The following is an 18,485-nucleotide window of genomic DNA, read 5'->3' as shown; positions in this document are numbered from 1 at the left end:
AAATAAATTTTATTTCAATGTCTGGTACCAGAGAAATTGTGCAAGAAAGATTGGCTGTCTCCTTAATTTATATAAGCTCAGAAACTAGGCCTTTCATTTTTATACTACCCTTTTTATTTTGACAGTCTCTGGCAGACTATGAGCATCCTTGTGCCACCCATAGGGATGAATTGTGTGTCCTGATCCTGGCGGTACAGCTGACCGTGCTGGAGCTCTGGGCACCAAATTTGTCAGCAGACACCCAGACAGAGACATGTCTGCTGTTAGCTATGGGGACTTCTGTTTCTCCCTGTCGCCATGCTTGGCCCCACAGTAATAAGGCCATTTCTAGTCTCACCACAACAGATGTTCCACATACATTGCTAGAGGTGTTAAAACATAATGCAGAGCCATACCCAAATGGGAAGTGACTTGTCTGCAGCTCCCCTAGAACACGTGCGTGATGAGGGCTCAACCACTTGTTTGCGTCTGTGAAATGCTGTTTGTGCTGGCAAAGGACGAGGAGGTGGAGAGCAACCACAGCTGCTGCAGGCCAGGGGCAGGTGCCAGCCCTGGGCTAGGAAAACACGGCCCCACATGGGACGAGCCGTGCTCCAGGGTGGGATGATGCCATAGGCTCTGCTCCCTAGCAAACAGCTCTGCACAGTCCTACCCCAGTGCAGGCTCAGGGGTTTACTTCCACTCTTGTAGGGTTTTTCTAGGCAGGGATCTCCCCAAGAGAGCTTGATGATGGAGCCTGAGTCTGACTGGAATTTGAGGGCTGTGGGACAGCAGTTGTTTGTGCTGTCCCCCATCATGGGACACCCAGCGAGCACAAGGGACAGTCCAACCCACAGAAGGCACATGGAGAATTCAGTTCACGCACTGATTTCTGCTTTCTTTGTTCCACATTTACCAAGGAAGTCAGAGCTGGAAGCCTTATACTGCTTCAACAGGAATAATGGCTATAGTGGGGTGAGCAGCCCTCCAGAAACCCGTGGAAGAAGAAAATTTGTCCCATGCTCCTACCTCAGAATTAATTTTCATTGTTTCTTCAGTGTGGTAGAGTAGAAGCTTTTGGCCAGAAGACGTGAGATTAACGTACACCTGTAGGCAGGGGTATTGAGAGATTTTCCAGCAGTCTGGACCACAGCTAAATGAGCAGTTAAAGGTTTCTGTGATGGATGCGTTGAGAAGCGTGCACTGAGCCTCTTCCGTCCAGACACTAAGTAGAAAAAAAAGAAATGTTAGAGCATGGCAAGAATGGGCAATGAGCACTGAATGCAGACCAGGGCTGCTGTCAAGGATACACCCGTGGGCACCTTGCAGGAGAGGGGATATTTGGCTGGGCTTTGGAGCAGCAGCTGGACTTTCTCAGTACAAGTCACATATCACAGATGGGGTGTATTATTCTGTAGTACTTAAAATTTGTGTCTTTGGCACAAAAATATGCAATTCACATATGTTATGTCCACATATTCATGAGAAGGGGACTAGAATTTTTAATCTGGAGAAGGTATATTTGAGATTAAAGGTAGTCAACAGAAAAATCAGAAGAAAACTGAGCAGTGTGCCCAAGGGAGAGTATAAAGCACATAGCACACTGTGATGGGGTGTCTTGAACCGAGACTCAACTGCTAACCACAAAGTCCAGTTCATCTCAAAAAGGCGGCTTTGAGGACAGCTTTCTATTACCAGTGTATGCATATTCATATACTTATCCACACACCCATGTACAAGTGATACAACTCATGCAACTCTATCCGTGGAAAGGCTTGTTCTAGTGACAACTCACTAGGTTTTTCAATGCGCTAAATCAGCTGATGTAATAATGTTGGAGAATTTTAGCTTCTCTCACTTTCATCAGAGCCCAAAACTGATGATGATGGAGCCTAGATACATCCTGACAACGTTCACTTGGATTTCTTGTTTGTTTTCCAGAAATCTACAGCTATATTTTCTTCCGGGACAGGAGCAACAGGAAGGACGACACTGACACCTGTGTGCCCGTTATGGGCTTGGGGAGCGGTTTCACCTCCCAGCTCCCCTTTTAGCCCTCCCTGGGAGCGCAGGGATCCTGCAGCCCCGCGCCCTTCCCGCCCCGAGTCTCGGCGGACGCGGGCCGCGCCGTGCCCAGCCGTGCACCGATACGAGGCGCAGGCTGCGCAGCTGCTGAGCTCGCAGCCCGGCGCAGTCGTCCTGCTGCTATCGCTGACCCCCACGAGCCTCGCTGGGAGCTGGAAGAAAGGGGTGGGCTGAGGGTCTGCCTGCCAGGTAGCAAAGCCTACAAAAAGCTGTAGATGGTAAGCGATATCAAAGATCTCTGACTAATTCTCTTGGCATTTCCTTTCGGGAGTAATTAAGCTTGTTTATTACATTTTACATTTTTGTTAAATTATGCTGTGGTTTCTGGAGGAAAATCAAGTGAAAAGATTTCTTCTTTTTCTTCTCAGGCAGTATTTTGCTGGTGGGCGTCGCTGTCTGTAAGGCAGAAGGACCCCTAAGGAGACCTGGCTGTGGATGTCCTGGCTCTGCCGAAACAAGTGACAGCAAAGACTCCTGGCTTTTCTTCCTCATTTCTTCAATTTTACCTTTCTAACCACTGTTTTAGTCAGGTACAGAGGCAACAGATTAACACCTATCTACAACAGACTTGTAAGAAGGTGGAATATTTGATACCTTATAGGTGTTTCCATATCTTTGGGCAGTTTTTCACATAGCTCATGGTATAAATCATCTTTCTGAATGAGTGGTTTTGACCTTGACAGCCTCTGCAATTGGCCTTGATATTGCTAAAGGGTCTGGGAGAGCAATCTGGGAATGTATATGCTCTTAGATATCTAACTGGACTTGATTTCTGTCTTCAAAATCTAAATGTTGCCTGGATTTCACAAAAGGATAAATACTTTTATCACACAAATAAGATGCTGAAATCAAGACAAATCATCCTCATGCATCATGGCTTTTCCTGTTTGTTGCAGGGTCAAGAAGGAATATTCTTCTGCCCCAATGATACAGTTGAGGATATATGTACTATTTAATTTTAGGCACTTAACATGTATGCCTAATTAAGAAGTCCAGAGTGGATGAGCCAAAGCATGCCAGGTATTGACCACTGCCAGGGTATGATTTTGGGCATGACAGACTAATGTTTTGATCCACAATTACACATTTTCATTCTCATAATTTCACTGATCAGGGCAGAAAAAACATTGTTGACAATCTTATTACAGTCTTGGGTAGATTTTAGATAGGGCTGGTGCTTCAAAACTGCTTTCAAATACTGCTAATGAATCAGCAGCCAAACTTTCTGCTCTAAAACAGGGAAGCTGGAGAAGGCCTCAGAAAAATTAAGTGTAGTGCAATAATGATGAAAGATGATCTTTTACTTTCAGCAAATTACTATATTTCTGTAGGATTTCACTTTTTAGAACAAAAGTATTAACCCACATGCTACAAAGCAGCTTGATTTCTTTCCGAAAATGAATCTACACTTTTCATTTGAAAGTGCATTGATTCTCTAGGCTGCTAAATATTTTTGCTGGTCTCTTCTGAATTTGCCTGGGTTTCACAGCAACGGCCAAGTAGCAAAGCCCTAGAAGCTTACAGGGTCCAGCACACCAGCTGAACCCAGGACATATATACAACCCAGACTACATGATAGGAAGTATATGCAGGATCCAAAGCTTTTTATCACTCCTCTGCTATAATTAAACTCGTGTTAAACTATGGCAAATCTAAAATGTTTTTTCAAGCAAAGGATCTAATTCTTCCCTCACTTATGCCAGTATTACTCAACTTGCTTTCATTACAGCTATGCCTAGTTTATACTTGGTTAAGGAACTGTAGAATCACACCTGCACTGACCGAAGGAAAGATTATAAAATTTTAATGAAAAGAATAAAAGGAAAAAGCCAGAAGAAGACAGCTGGGACAGATATTCTGAGATGAGGGTGACCATAATGAAATTACCTTTGCATGTAAGACCGCAGCAGGGTGATTCCCAGGAGAAAATACATCATGATTGAGCACACCATCATGGCCAGCCCAAGGAGTATGGCCCGGTCTTCTCCGGCTTTTAGGGCTGTGACTGTTTTCCTTTTGTCCAGTAGATCGTGATCCCTGATTTTTTGGTAAATATTTCTGAGGTTGAAAATAATACATTCTTATGTAAAGTTCATATTTAAGCAATGAACCCTCTAAAGGGTGGGTAGTTCCACCTCCATACCCATCTTGTGGGAGAGAAAGGCTTAAGGGTCCTCAGAAGTCCTTTTTCAATGGGTTCACTCTGACCTGGTGGAAACTTATTCATTTCCAAAATAAATTACAGCCATTTCTGAAAAGGTAAAAACCTCTTATTGCAAATATAAACATTAGACACTTGTGCCAGCTCAGTAAATCCTTCTTTGGTGCAGCCTCATTGGCTCAGTAGAATCATACCATGGATGAATTTGATCTGTCAGTTCCAGCTTATGCCACTAGAATATCTTTAGGTATATAAGGTGTCTTTTCTTCAGCTGAATATGGCAAATGGACTTATTGTAGTTTAAGAGTTTTACCCTCAAGGTAAGGCTTGGCAATAGTTAATGAGGAAAATATCCTGAAAAAAATAGTGACAAAAATTATCTGAAAGGACCACATTCTTTCTTGATTCCCTACAGATTAGTGATTTGGGTAATTTTCCACCCTGAGCATGACTCAAAGTTCGGGAAAGACAAGGGGGATTTTTGCAATTGATTTCTGTGGGTTTTTGATTGGGAGCTTATTTACCGTATTAAAAAGCAGCTTTCTGGAAGCCCATTTACTCATTACAGTGAAAACCCTCACTGAAAATTATCCACCAAAGCAATTTGTTCCAGGATTTTAAAAAGAAGAAACAACAAACCATTCCCCTTCAGCAGAGAGTCCTTTCCATTTTCCAACCATAAGTCTTTCTTTCATCTCCAAGCCTTTGATGATTCAATGGGTCATGAGGACACAATTGTGAAGAAGGACATATTTGAGTACATTTCAAACACACTCAAATTTTGTGGGTTTAAAATGTACTTACAGACCTGAGGCTGGTCAAAATCTCCTGTGTTTTCTGTTACGGTTCTTTTGAATCATCCAGACAGCACCCGATGCATGTGAACCGCACACCTCTGAGCCCTGGCACCACCATAACATGGACATAGTAGTACACGTGGAAGAAGTTCCTCTTCTACTGTCTGCAAAATGGCAGGTGAGTAACATCAACATCACTTTGGGTTCTAGCAAACCCACCACTTATTTAAGCTGAAACCACCAAGTTTCACTCATCCTTGTAAAAAGCAGCGTGTGATAGACCAACTGCACAACTTACATTCACCAATAGGGACAAGCATATCATCAGGGTTTAGACAGATGTAAAGCATATTAACACAGTACAAACAAGAATAAACACAGTAGAAACAAAAAAGAAATGAAATCTTTGAAACCTGGATTGAGTTTAGGTCTAGATGAGTGAGTCATAGCCAGGAAAAGCACAGATGGTGTGGGGTTTTATAGCAAAAAATTTTCTTAGATACTACTGAAGTCAGATTGTCTCCCACACCTAAGAACCACTGAAGTTTCTTCAACCCACTGTGATATACTTTAGATGTTCATGGTTTCTCTTCAAAATAATCCTTTAAAGCTTGTCAGTGTTTTCCTAGTTAGAAATGAAAGGATAATTCAGGCTGCTGAAATTTTCCCTGGTCTTGGGGAGAAGAATGTACTGTGAACTGGTGGATTCCTTTGCCTTCAAAAAAGTGATGTAGAATAATAATCTAATGTTAGTTTTCTATTATTATTTATCGAATTGTATTTAACTCTGAGAGCTGCTATTGCGATTTGCATTGCTCCCAAATGGAAGCAGGCAGGAAGGCAGAAATTGTCATGCAGTTCCAGAACATTAGCCGATCACACAGCATAACTTATGTCAGCGCGCAGACATAAAACAGACACAGTGCAATCAGTCATTAATGTCACCAGAGCAGCTAGAACATAAAAGGGATACAAATGGACAACTTAAAAACAAATAGCTAATTGAGAATGGTTACAGATACCTCCTACATGGCCCTGAGCCAAGAAATGTGCAGTGAGAGGTAAAAAAGATGGCTGCAGGGTAGTCGTAGATCAGGGGCTGGCGAACAGAACCGTGCACAGACTGCGTGCCAAGCAGGGCTCCCGGGCGAACTGGCCATGGTAAATAAAGCTAAATAAAGCTCTGCCTATGGGGTCATGCTAGGAGCAGTTGTTTGATTGCTCGATATTTGTTATTAAAAGCCCCAAACAACAGAACAGCATCAGTCTAGTGAACTTTATCAAGCGCTTTCCCTCCTGGATCTCTGCAACGAGTCAATCTGAAAGCGTATGGCGAGGTGTGCGGTGGCATTGCACGTGCTAATGAGTGACACACCAGTCTTGAAGCAGCCTCAGGAAACAGGCTGAGTAACCATCCCTCCTCCTCCAGCCTTGTGCCCGTTCCGTGGGAGGTGGCAGCTTGTTTCTGCTGATACCAGGAGCTTCTGCTATTATCAATCTTCATGTTTTGCCCCAAGGAACGCTGACTTCGGGGCGCACGATGCGGCATGTGTGTACGCCTTTGTGAAGAATATTTTACAACTAACAGAAGAGCCTCAGCATCGTCTTAGCTGGAGTGGCAAAGTCATTTTAGGAGAACATTTGTCCTTCCCGCCACGTGCAGCGTGGGTTTGTGAAAGGGTGGCCTGCGTGTGTGTGCTGCTCCGTGGGGTGGGATTTTGCATACTTGTGAACTTTTGGCACAGCCAAGGGACCTCTTTCTGCTCACTGGGCTGGAAGAGCACTGTGCTAAGCCAGCTGATTTTGGATCCCAGAGCTACACAGCCACAACTAGCTGACTGCTGCAGTGTGTATAAATGCAGATCATTGCATCCTGGACATTACTCATCCCAGTGACCGTGCCTAGTAATTGCGAAAAGTAGTTCTGGATGTCAGACCATGAGGTCTCTCCTCCTTGTGCAAAGACATTCATTAGAAAATAAGCACCCAAGGACAAAAGGTCTTTGCTCTCCTGATCTTTTATGAACTGAAGATCACTCCTGTTATGCCTCTGGGTTTGTTTTGCCAGGTTGCTCATAGGATAAAGCTGGCTGCTCTACCCGTACAGCTGCACGGAGAGGAAATCTCAGGTGTGACTGTGCCTTGTGGGGACAGAGCARAGGTTCCCCACTCTGCCTCTCTCCGCATAGCAGTAGTGCAGGGATCCCTCTGCAATGGAGTCACCAGTTCCTTAGGTGATCTCTGGATGAAAGCGTAGGGAGAGCCCGTGTGATGAAATTAGGCAGCCCAGAGTTTGCTTAGTCAACTTGAATGKTAATGTTAGACAGCCAAGGAGAATTACAGTGCTCTTTGAAACCTACTGGCCTTAATAAAGAAACCTGTTCATATTTGCCGCAGTAAGGAGCTTTTTCTTTGCCTTTATGAGGGATGTGACCTTTTAATGCTAGGTTTTGCACAGGATGAGGCTTGCCACATGCACTCTGTGGTCTGTCGTTAGGAGGTAGGACAGTTTCCAATGCCAGAGTTATGAAGAATTTATAGGCATGTATTAGGAATGGTCCTGTATGCCAATCATTTACAGTCAAGAACTGTCATRTAGAGTGGGGGAGCTAAAGTAATGTTTCTTCTGACCCAGTACAACCGTTCTGGTTTCACTCTAAAACGGACGGATCTAGGAGCATTGGAAAAGGGATCTTGTTTCCTCCCTGGAATCTATAATAACCAGGTATCTGAAAGCACTTTATTTTTTTTGAAAATAAACACAAATCACCCACCTTCAAATTCTGTCGTTTGCAAATRGACCATGGAGTTGAGCTGAGGGAGATGCTGCCTCCTCTGGCACTCCATGGTCACGAAGATTGTCAGGTGGGAATACGTGACCGCTTGAATTATTCTGAGTGACTTTGAATTCACATTTAGTTCTCTGATATCAAGTTGTTATGCAGATGTCACTCATATTGCCTCATGCCGAGTTGTCTACTGATATCAGAATCCTTGAATGCAAAGGTCAAAAAATCCTGGATATTACCTGCAGAATTCCCCATGTTCAGGGACTTTTCTCCTCAGAGGCCTATTTCTGTATAATATACCTTTCTGTAAGAGGCCTTTCTTTACAGAGGATATTYAGCTGCATCAATTTGTGTTATTGGAGCTACAGCAACAAGAAAACTTCTAGAGCTCTTATACAAATCTCAGTGATGGTTGTAGCAGGATTCCTATTAATAAGAACRGACCTTTGATGAGGGAAAACAAGTTCACTTGATTCCTTCCCTTATCCCCACCAAATTGGGCTGAAGTGAGTYAAACCAAACCAGTGATTTAGCTTTCCAAGCCTACCATGTTGTGAAAAACTTAACTGATACCTGAGAAAGAAAGGTGGCTGGACTAAGTTTCCAAAACCTGAAAAGCGGCAGTTGGGGAACAGCACATGTCTAAAAAAATCCACGAAATACACAGCTTTGGCCTCAGTCCTGCAAAAGCACATGCCCGTGAACCACCTTCYGCACAGGAGGAGGTGGTTCCTGCACGCAGGTGACATTTCCCTGCAGCTGGGTATTACTCCAGGGTGACCCTTTGAAAGTCCGCAGCTGTTAGGAGAAAAGTTTACTGCCCCAGCTAACAGTCTTCCTGCCTGAAGCTTAAACAACAAAAATTCCTAGGAAAGGGTCATCTAGGGGAAGTTATTTCTCYAAAATGCGCTGCCTGTTAGACATAGTGATTCTACTTGTGACCTTACAGGTGTTAAAATCGCTGCCAACYGCTAGCAGACGAGTTCCTCCCGCCAGCAGCACTTGTTCGGTGTTAACACCTCTCCTTTGCAGTCCTGAGGCTGCTCTCAGCACTTTCCTATTTCCATTTTCTATTCCTCCCGTTTGCTTCTGAATTTTATTTATCACTTGCAGGATATGAACAAATCTTCTGCATGGTTCTGCAGGACTGGCTGGGAAATAAACCCACCCAGCTGCTTGAAAAGGCACCTGAAATTACCCCAGCTGGTGTGTAAGTACTAAGGTACTGCTCCCTGCCTCTGTATTTCTGCAGGCAGGTAGGGACAAGCTCTGCCCCAGGGGTTAAGCTGACCAGAAGCCAGTGAGCCCTGTTTAGCACAGTGCTCAGCCCAAGCTAATAAGCTCTATTCAAAGGCATAGTATGAGCATAAGGCCATGATAATCAGGGACAGGTGGCTCTCAGCCAGCTAAACATGTAGGTAGATATATCCTGCAAGTATCTAACCTTGGACCATCCAGGCTGTGACAGCGTATTAATGCAGAAGAACATTTGCCTGGGGAAAACTCAATTAAAGAGGGGACTTGCAGAAGTACAACAGGCAGTTAGATAGCCATCTCCAACTGAAAGACCATGGAAACCTGCTGCCAAGCTGGCCTTTGTTCTTTAAAATATCTATTTGGGATCAGATTATCAAAAGAGCTGAACACCTATGTAGCCTTTGCAGAAGAGTTCAGCAAATAGGTCAATTCTCTGAAGAAACTCAGCATCTTGAGGGCAATTCTAGTGCCTGAACTCACAAGCTCACTTTCCCCAGCAGATGCCAGCAGTAATGTCTCATTAGAATGACTGAGGAGTGTGTTTTGCTAATTGGCACTATTGACCTCTGTTTTTGTTTCACTAGAGTCTGATTTTTTGTGATCATATTTAATAGTAACTGCAAGCGGAACTGAAGGAGAGGAGGCAATGGGAAGCAGGGAGAAGGAAAAGAAAAGAACGGGAAATGAGTCCAGTTGTGGCAAGACAGGCTGTACAGCAAATYTCACTGCAAAGGAGAGAGACTTTGGAAGGATGAGTCTGGGCATTACAGACRATTGGTCTTTCATCAGTGATATTTAACTTTTCTCATTCACAATTGAGTGTTGCCTTTGTCTGTGGACTTAAAACCTCTCCCTCCCTTTCCTTCTCTTCTGTGTAATTCCTTGCTCCCCTGGGAGATCCAGTGACCTGTGTTATTCCTCTGTCTCCCTCTACCTATTCCCTCCAGCAACACCACTCAAGTGGGCTGGCAGTCTTGCAGGAATCAGCTCACTTTCGTGCTGCTTTTCATCAGCCAGCTGTTGTACAATGTAATGCACACACACTCACACGCAAGCAAATAAACAGAAAATATCTCTGCCAGCYGGGTGTATCATCTAGCTGCATAAAAGTTGTACGTGTGCGACAGGTTTCTGAAGGGATGYGTGCGGAGGACTGCGGGGTGAACCCGTGCCTGGAAGTGGGGTGCTGTGGAGGGCATAAAGCCTTTGCCAGGCTTGGGGCTGGGGCTGCGCACTCAGGGCTGGGGATCAGTGTGCTCCACAGCTTGCAGTTTGCCAGCTTCGGAACTGGACCCTGTGTGCCACTGATGTCCTGGGGGCAAGGGAGACTTTGGCCWTGCCTCTAGCATCATCCCTCCACTTTTTATTGGCTTGGCATGTTAGCCCTGACATTTATCAGCTGGTCCTGTTCTCAGTAGAGSAATAACTGAGGAGAGACAAGCAAGCGGGGACACCTCTTGCATCCCTCCTCTCTCCCCCGTGCTACTGGGGAAGAGAAGCTGCAGGTCACACTCCAAAAAAWTTAAAACCCATAAGACACAATCAGCAGTGATGCCATTTACCTTTTCTCATCATGTCTGTAAGATGTAGAACTCCGGCCACTGGTCCAAATAAACATCTTAGAGGGTTGCCCAGTGTTGGGTTTGCTCACTGCAGTGGGACGATGGAAGGACCTGGGAGAAGAGGGATAATCTCTGTCACCGCCCATTTTAATTGCAGTACCAGACTGCATTATGTCCATTGTGCCAGATTCCCTGTGGCTGTGCCCAGTGAGCTCTGAAGATGGACTATTTATTAACTCAGGGTGACATGTAAGACTAAGGGTCAGGAGAAGTAGATCTTAGGCACGCTGGTAAAACACAATCCTAGCTAACTGGGCTTAGCTACACTCAGTACTGCAAAACATTTTTGTACCACTCACAATAGATTATTGGTATTTTAAGAAAAGATAATAGGCACATCCATTTTTATGGTATTTTTGGGTGGAAAGTGGTCATTGTGTGTTCATTACAGCTCATTGGTTGTACAGTAGGCCTCAGTGAGATAAAGCTCTCAAGGAATGTGTTTGCCTGAAAAAGGTACAAGTATGAGAAGTAATGCAGTGTTTTATAGAAATGTATCTGATGTTTTCAGATGGAGAAATAACTGAGCAGTAACTTTCGAAATGACTGTCCAAAATGATCATTTACAGCTGTCTCAGAAGCTACACGGTGTGTTTTGCTTGATTTTTTGAACTGGGCTGCAGTAAATTTTCCCCTACTATCACCTTATTTACTCTTCCTTTTCCATTCCCACTGCTGTGGTTTCTTCCTGGAGCCCTTGTATTGCTCCTAATATCACCTTCCATTCTGCATCTTTCAAGCATARGCTTTCTCCTTCCATGAGAAGTCCTAACCTGTGATTTTTCTAAAATCCCTTAGAATCGCYTCATGCCCAGGYGATTACTTGKTTCATGGTGGGGCATTAGCCCTGCWGGATTCTCCTCTTGGGCCTTTAGAGTCCTCCAAAGAGGGGAAAAGTTTAAGCAGTTTCATTTTAAGGACTGAATTTGGATCTTTTACTTCAATTAGATCTCACAGAATCAGAAATACAAGGTTGAAAGGACCTCCGGAAGTCAGTCGCTCTCTTGCTGTGATTCAAAGCAGATTCACTCTCTATACATTGCTCCTAGCAGATGTTGGTTACCATATACCAACTGATTTTGAAAAGTCGTCTTTCCATATGGCAACTCCTTTGCTGGGCTTGAAGCACAGGCTGTATTGGATAGTGTTAGTGCAGAGCTCCCCAGTAGCTCCTAGTAGCTGGTTTTGTTATAATCTTGATCTCTAAGAATTGAGCCCTTCTTGGTGAGGTTGTATTTCATACTACTTCACTGCACAGCACTTTGTGCTTTTACTGCACCCAGAGAAAGACTTTCTGCAATATTTCAAATACTAAATGCTTTAATGTGGAAGTTTTTCATACATGGGTGGCATTCTTTAGCTCACAGAAAAATAAACCCAGTTGTTGATGCTATCAGCAGAGAAGGAGAAGACATGAAGTCCTCTGTGCTCTTTGCCTGAAAAGTCTGTAAAGTCACTATCTACATAAACATGCGAAGGGCTAATTTCAACATTTGCGCAGCAGTGAACCTGGGAGAATAAATCCAGTTGAGGTAGCTGAAAAAACTAACACGAATTGGAGCCAAAACCTGTCTACAGACAGGCTGAYGGACACTAAGGGACTGGGCTGTCCCTCTGGAGTCAGCTCAGAGCCCCACAGTGGGTTACGTGTGTCRGTCCCTGCCCAGATCTGCACCCCGAGCCCTCGCACCCCGCTCTGCAGGACAGGGCGTACGATGTGCCCTTCCCCCCGAGCACCAACGCCCAGCTCTCCGCTGCAGAGGCTGTGGGCGCTCCGCGAGACGCAGAGACCAGGGCCGTGCCCGTCCGGCAGGCTGCTTGGTGCYCGGTGCCGCGCGAAGCGCTGGACCCCTGCCCAGCCGAACCGGGACTGGGGCTCGCRGGTAGGGGCCTCACTTGAAGTAACAGATACGAATATCCAGCAAAGCGTTTGTGCTGCACTCAYGGGCAACCAACATATTAGAAGGGAAAGGAGCTCTTTCTGAAGCTGCCAAAAAGAAGGGAGGCAGAAAGAGGGAAATCTCCCCTGTGCCTTTCCCCGACTTGATGGACATCACTGCAGCTCTGAGCACCCCGGCGGAGGCTTTTCTTGCTTTATGAGCAGTGTGCTTGAGTACTGGGGAATAAACAATAACAAGAGGCATTTCTTCCCYGAAATAGCTATAGTTTAGAAGGTGAAAGAGCTGTCACCGGGATCTAATCAATATAGCTAAGAAGTGTTTTYATAGTGATTGGTGCCAGGAATTGGGGTTACAGGACCTTGGGACTAATCTTCACTCCAGTAGGTAAGACTGTGACCACGCTTCACTAGGCAGGACTATAACAGAGGTCCCCAAGCCAGCACTGAATGGGCTGGTATTTCTGCAGTAAGTAATGCAAAAGGGCTCAGAGCAACTATCTGAGGGCTTGGAGGCCGTATCRGAGTGAGATCTGTGTCAGGCGAAGGCTTTCTTACTACTGAAAAATCAAATCATGTATTTGCTCCCACTCCCTTTAAGATGTTAGGCAAGCTGCACCGCTGGAAAGCCTGGTGGYTGTGCTGACCAAGCTGGAGTGAGTCCCAGAGCCTGTGGGGGACTTGGGTGAGCTTTACTAGAGAATATGTTCTTAATTAAATGAAACTTGAGCACACATTAGAGTGGCTTCTCCTTGARTCTGCAGGGATGCCAGGGCAAGGAGACAGTCACAAGCTCCAGAGCAAATTGCCGAAGCACTAGAGGGGCAGGACCTGGGCTGGAGAGGTATCTGCCCAAGGAAGAGAACATRGGAGGAGGGAAAGGGGTGTCTTTCTTCCTCTCAAAGTTAGAGTGATTTCAGACTCTCTTATAGCGCCAGTGCCTTGGAGCAGTCCATATGTGATATCATTAACGTTGCYTGCTTCATTAGCTGGGCAATCTAAGCTAACCGTCACTATTTAACATGCAATTACAYGCCTAATCTTGTGTAAAATTGTAACATTGGTGACATCAGAGCAGCCACTCCCAGGGTCAGATGTAAATGACTCAAGTTCTTATTTCCTTTCAGTGTGTGGGGGTAGCTATAAGGTAAAAGTCTTTYGCAGAAGAACTTCCCAAGACCTTCTTTGAAGGCCTTTTAGGAGGACTCATAGTGTAGAATGGTTACAACATATGTGACAGTGTGCTGCTTTGGGAGGTTAGTTAGCAAACTTTGACACCTTTCTCTTATGCGGAGTTAATTGCAAGACCCGTTTGTGAACTCCTTTCCCTCCATGATCCCCAGTCTCTTTTCTGAAAACTAGTACTGCTTCTTTTTAAACCAGTGCCTCTCTTGAGTCACCTTCTGACAAACTGCTTTTCTCATGTGACAAGTAATAAGGGTGTGAAGCTCATGACASCACAGGATGTCAGCCTAGTGTTTAAAGTAAAAGTGGATTGTGCTATTGTTTGAACAGAACGAGTACCTGAAGTCACAACAACATCTGCAAAAAACAGTTTGGAAAAGATGCTTCAAGCTGGTTTTTGACTACTAGGAGCCTGGAGGGACTAGTCCTATAGGGTGGGCTACCATCTACCTGGTGGATGCAGCAGGAGGGCTGCTGTTGGGTGATGTGAGATTTTTGAGTTTCTTTCACGGCTGGATGGCCTGCTTTTAGGGTGGACAAAAAGAGGGGGGGTCCCTTCCCGCGGGGGGAAGATGGTRCAGTTTGAGGTGAATTTCCTGAAACAGGCAGCTAGACTTCATACCCTGATAAATCTTATCCACTTTCATGTCTGATGACTGTGTGTTTTCCTATGGCTAGAATAGGAGAATAAACAAACTGGCCTGGAGAACTTATTGTCTAAAAAGTAGCGTGACTATCAGGTAGTCCAGCATTAATGTTGCATGGAAGAGTTTCCCTGGCAGAGTGGAAAAGTTAGCTGCCTACTTGATTCAGGAGTTTTCTAGTCCTAGTATTCAAGGGACACAAGAGYAGGTACCAGGACTAACTACAGAACCCACGACATCCGCGGTATGGTCTCCCAGGTATGGTCCATGGCAGTTTGGTCTGTGCCGGGACTCAGGAATCAGAGTAGCCGATGGACACAGTGCTCTCAAACGAAATGCAAAAGGGAAGGTTAAGCAGAGTTGCACCAGGGGCAGGGTGAGGAGAAACCCAGCTGAGAGAACGGAGCAGATGCCTGCTTGGAACGTCTGAGAGAGACCCACAGTGGCTGGTCATGCGGCTGGGCTCTAGCAGACTGGAAGAAGGTCTGGTGTGACACAGAAGTTCTCGTGTGCATGAACCAGGGTAGGTCTCACTAACTAGCAGAGCCTTGAAGATGCAAAAGAGAAACCAGGTGAATATCTAACTTCCCCTCTTCTGACATAGTTTAGGGGGCAATGTTTCATGTGTTGTCAAAATACCTGTTTTCTCTGCAGGTCTCCATTTGAACACAATATCTGCTTGCCCTAATTCTACTTGTCTGTGGCCAGAACCATAAATAAGCACCACTGCTAAAAGAGGGTGCAGGGAAACAGCAGAACAGCCAGCATGGTCTAAGAAGAAGAGCAATAAACTAACTTGTAAAAGAAATGCATCTGCATTAGTGGAAGACAGTTACCACTTAGGGAACATTTAAGGCCCTGGCAGCAGCAACACTAAATCATGAAGCACCAATGGCAGTATCAGATGGTGTATTTTTGTCTCATGACCAGACCTTGCTGTAATGCAAGCTAATGGGCACAGTGTGGGACAGGGAGCAACATAAATAACTGTTCTCTTTGGAATATCTCTGGAGCTAACTGACTAATCCAACTGACAGGTGACCTTGAAATTGGGGTTCTTAATTATGGCAAGGAAAAGCTGGACAATGGGGAGCTGATGTTAACATACTGACAAGAGTTTTAGAAGACTGATGGCTAATGATGCGGCATTAATGAATTCACTTCTATTTCTGGTCTTGCTCCTGAATCTCCTCAGAGCTGACAGCTGAGCTCTCCATCTAGGTTTTGAGTTGAAGAAGGCCAGCTTCAGGTAGCAGAACACCTAATGAAGAGCCAGCCCTTTTTACTGTCTTCACATTTGGTGCTGGTGAGTTTGCAGTCCAAGCACGAGGCAACGGCTCTCTTGGCACACTGCAGTTGCTGGGAATCAGCGTTCCCGAGGAACAGCTGGGGATAATTGTCCCCTCTGCCTGTCAGGACTCTGCAGACATTTTCAGCTTTCTATGCTTTGTCAGTTGTAAATGAATTTGAATTTACGTAGCAAGTGACATGTTGGACAAGTACTATATTCATCATCTCAACTGCTCTCTGGGTTCAGGGAAGGGCACAGGCTGCTTGTTAGAAAGGCCAGCTTTGGGAGGGGTGCAGCAGTGGCAGGCGCCGGGTCACTCTGCTGCAACATGCTCCAAGTCAGTCTGGCTGAGAGAGGTTTACRGGGAGACCTGCTCTGCCAAAGATCCTGTACCCTTACGCTGATAAGGAAAGATGTTGGTAGGGAGAAGTAAGGCAATGAAAGTGCTATGCTGCCTAGTGTGAAGCTAGGCTCCTTTAAATCTTAGCATACATCTCTAATTGCTGAGGGACGTATCACTGCACTGCACCAAAAAAGCTATACAGCCTTGGACCAGATTGACTGGCTAAGAGCAAACGGGTGACAGTAAAGGTGGTCTGCCTCACACAGCCATGCCATGCTAAAACCAACGAGGAACAGCGAGGGAGAGAGGGCGAGGGAAAGGAAAAGGAGCGGAGCTTCACAGAAGTGTTGCTTCTCCGCTTCCAGGGACTGGGAGGTGTTTCCAGCTTGTGCTCTGCACTGAAGTCAGTCTCCTTGATGGTTGTCAAGAGGGAATAAYCTTCTCCCCAGCCACACTTCTGTGGGTACGCACTTCACCAGGTCTTAGGGAAGGCGCAGTTTCTTTTGGACACTAAGAAGACAATTTATAAAAATAGTTGGTGGCTGGACACTGTGAATATGCAGGAGTGAAGYGTAACCTGACTCTAAAGACAACTGGTTCCTCTTAAGTACTTGGGTGTCCCTGCACTGCTGTCATCTCAGAGCCCTGGTATTTACATGCCAAACYGTAAAGCAACAGAGTGTTGGCACTGTCTTTTTACAGATGACGAGGAGATGCACAGAGGGTGCCGAGCGACTTGGCCAAAGTCTCCCAGGAAGTGTGTGGCAAAGCTGTCTTGCAAAGTGAGTGCTCCAAATCCATTTCTTCAGAAGCAGAGGTATAATTATCCAAGATCAGACATAGTGATGAAAATAGTCTAAARGATGGTGAACTACATTCCTTACAACCAGGAAGGATGGAGAAGAGCCAAGACACACAGTTTCCTATGGCAGAGAGCAAAAGTAGAGCCTTGCCTGAGATCTGTACACGTCCAGAAAGGAGACCTCCTCTGTGACCACCTGGCTTTTAAATGTCTCTAAACAGTGTGTTTCATTTCAGGAAAGCAGTGCTAAAAGCATGACAGCTGTGTTGAAGGGTGGGAGCAGAGAGAGAGGATTTGTGATGAGCTCTGTGCGAAGGGAATGGCACCAACATCCCTTGGGCAAGTGACAGAGGAGAAGCAGATCACAGCTGGGGAGAGAGGTGAGGGSGCAGCACGGGAGGCAGATAAACAGCTGCACAGCAGCACCCAGAGGAAAAGCTCAAGCAGCCAGGGCAGATTCAGCAGGAGTGGCTTTTCTCCCTCTCTCTCCACCTAATTCTTTGAGCGGGTCAATCTCTTTTATCTCCTTTGAGTCAGTTCCCATGCCATCGAGAGCACCAACTGGAACAAAGCAAAGGCAGAGGCGATGCTGAAACCACTGCCCAGTGGGAAGTGAATGCTCTGGCATTATTTATTTTCGAGTCCACATTTGGATTAGCTGTAAAGAGCTGTGTGGATAAGCAAGCAGGCAATTACAGCTGGGACGTGCTGCTCATGAATGGAAATGGCTACAATCTGCTCAGGACATACTGCCATTCTAATTCAGTTAGATTCCTTTAGTTACAGCGCTCGTCACAGACACTAAAAGAGATGGGATTAAAAAATAAATACAATTCTTATGTTGCCCTTCATCTGCCTCCTCTTCTCCCCTTTCYGTCCTCTGCTCCCCAGTTTTAGCTGTTGCTTGACTTCATTTYGCATAGTGAAATACCGCAGTCTGCWGTTTGCGGCTTGTTGAGTTTCGCAAGGATCCAGCGATCTGCAGCTGGCCAAATGTGTGCATTGCTCACGGATCTATAGACATATAAGAATACTAGACAACTGCTTAGGTTTCACTTGTCACATCTCACTGAAGACCTTTACTCAGGCATGTCTGTTATTACTGCAAAACTACAGGGATCAAACTGAGGCACAGACTAAGGAGATGATTTACACAAGCTCTTCAGACACTTCTTTGCTCAAATCGCTGCTSAAGTCCATCAGATCGCACTGCCCCCCAGCAAGCAGGTTGATTTCCTCCTTTAGGTATTGATGTAAGGCTACTTTGCAAATACACACAACCACTTTTGCACTGACTTGTGTAGGTAAGYTAGGAAAAAAACTGACCAAAAACAGTGGTCAGAGAACAGGAAGCCTTGCCACAGAGTGTCTGGGCAATTCAAGCAAGCTGTTTAACTTTGTGCTGCCTCAGTTTCCTTGACTGTCAAAGAAATACGTTATATTAAACATGCTGGGATATGAAAGAAACAGCTAACAGAGATCAGTAAATGCTTTGAGATCACCAGGTGAGAGGAACCTGGGAAGCCTGAGCTTGAATCTTCTGCCACATGGTTGCTGCACCTCTACCCACCGAACATCCAACTCAGATCACATGAGAACGTTTCTCCTTGGTCTTATTACACAAGGTTAAATT

General features: G+C 45.3%; 1 protein-coding gene across 5 annotated transcripts in view; it reads right to left on the bottom strand.

Moving 5' to 3' along the window:
- Nucleotides 1-18,485, bottom strand: part of LOC146597951 (calcium-activated potassium channel subunit beta-2) — a 153,939-nt gene that overhangs the window by 8,231 nt on the left and 127,223 nt on the right. For 2 of the 5 annotated variants that reach the window (XM_085301205.1, XM_085301211.1), the window contains exons 2-4: nt 10,631-10,741; nt 3,952-4,122; nt 1,009-1,204 (exon numbers count right to left, since the gene is read on the bottom strand). In XM_085301205.1, coding sequence (XP_085157331.1) covers nt 1,009-1,204; nt 3,952-4,122; nt 10,631-10,741 — 478 coding nt within the window. The remainder of the gene's footprint in view (nt 1-1,008; nt 1,205-3,951; nt 4,123-10,630; nt 10,742-18,485) is intronic. The other 3 variants (XM_085301206.1, XM_085301207.1, XM_085301208.1) reach the window with 3 other exon arrangements.

This window comes from Rhea americana, unplaced genomic scaffold (assembly GCF_003343005.1).
Source record: "Rhea americana isolate MKP2758 unplaced genomic scaffold, rheAme1 scaffold_174, whole genome shotgun sequence".
Taxonomy (NCBI): domain Eukaryota; kingdom Metazoa; phylum Chordata; class Aves; order Rheiformes; family Rheidae; genus Rhea; species Rhea americana.
Note: the sequence above shows the minus strand (reverse complement) of the source record. Positions and strands in the feature narration are given on the sequence as shown.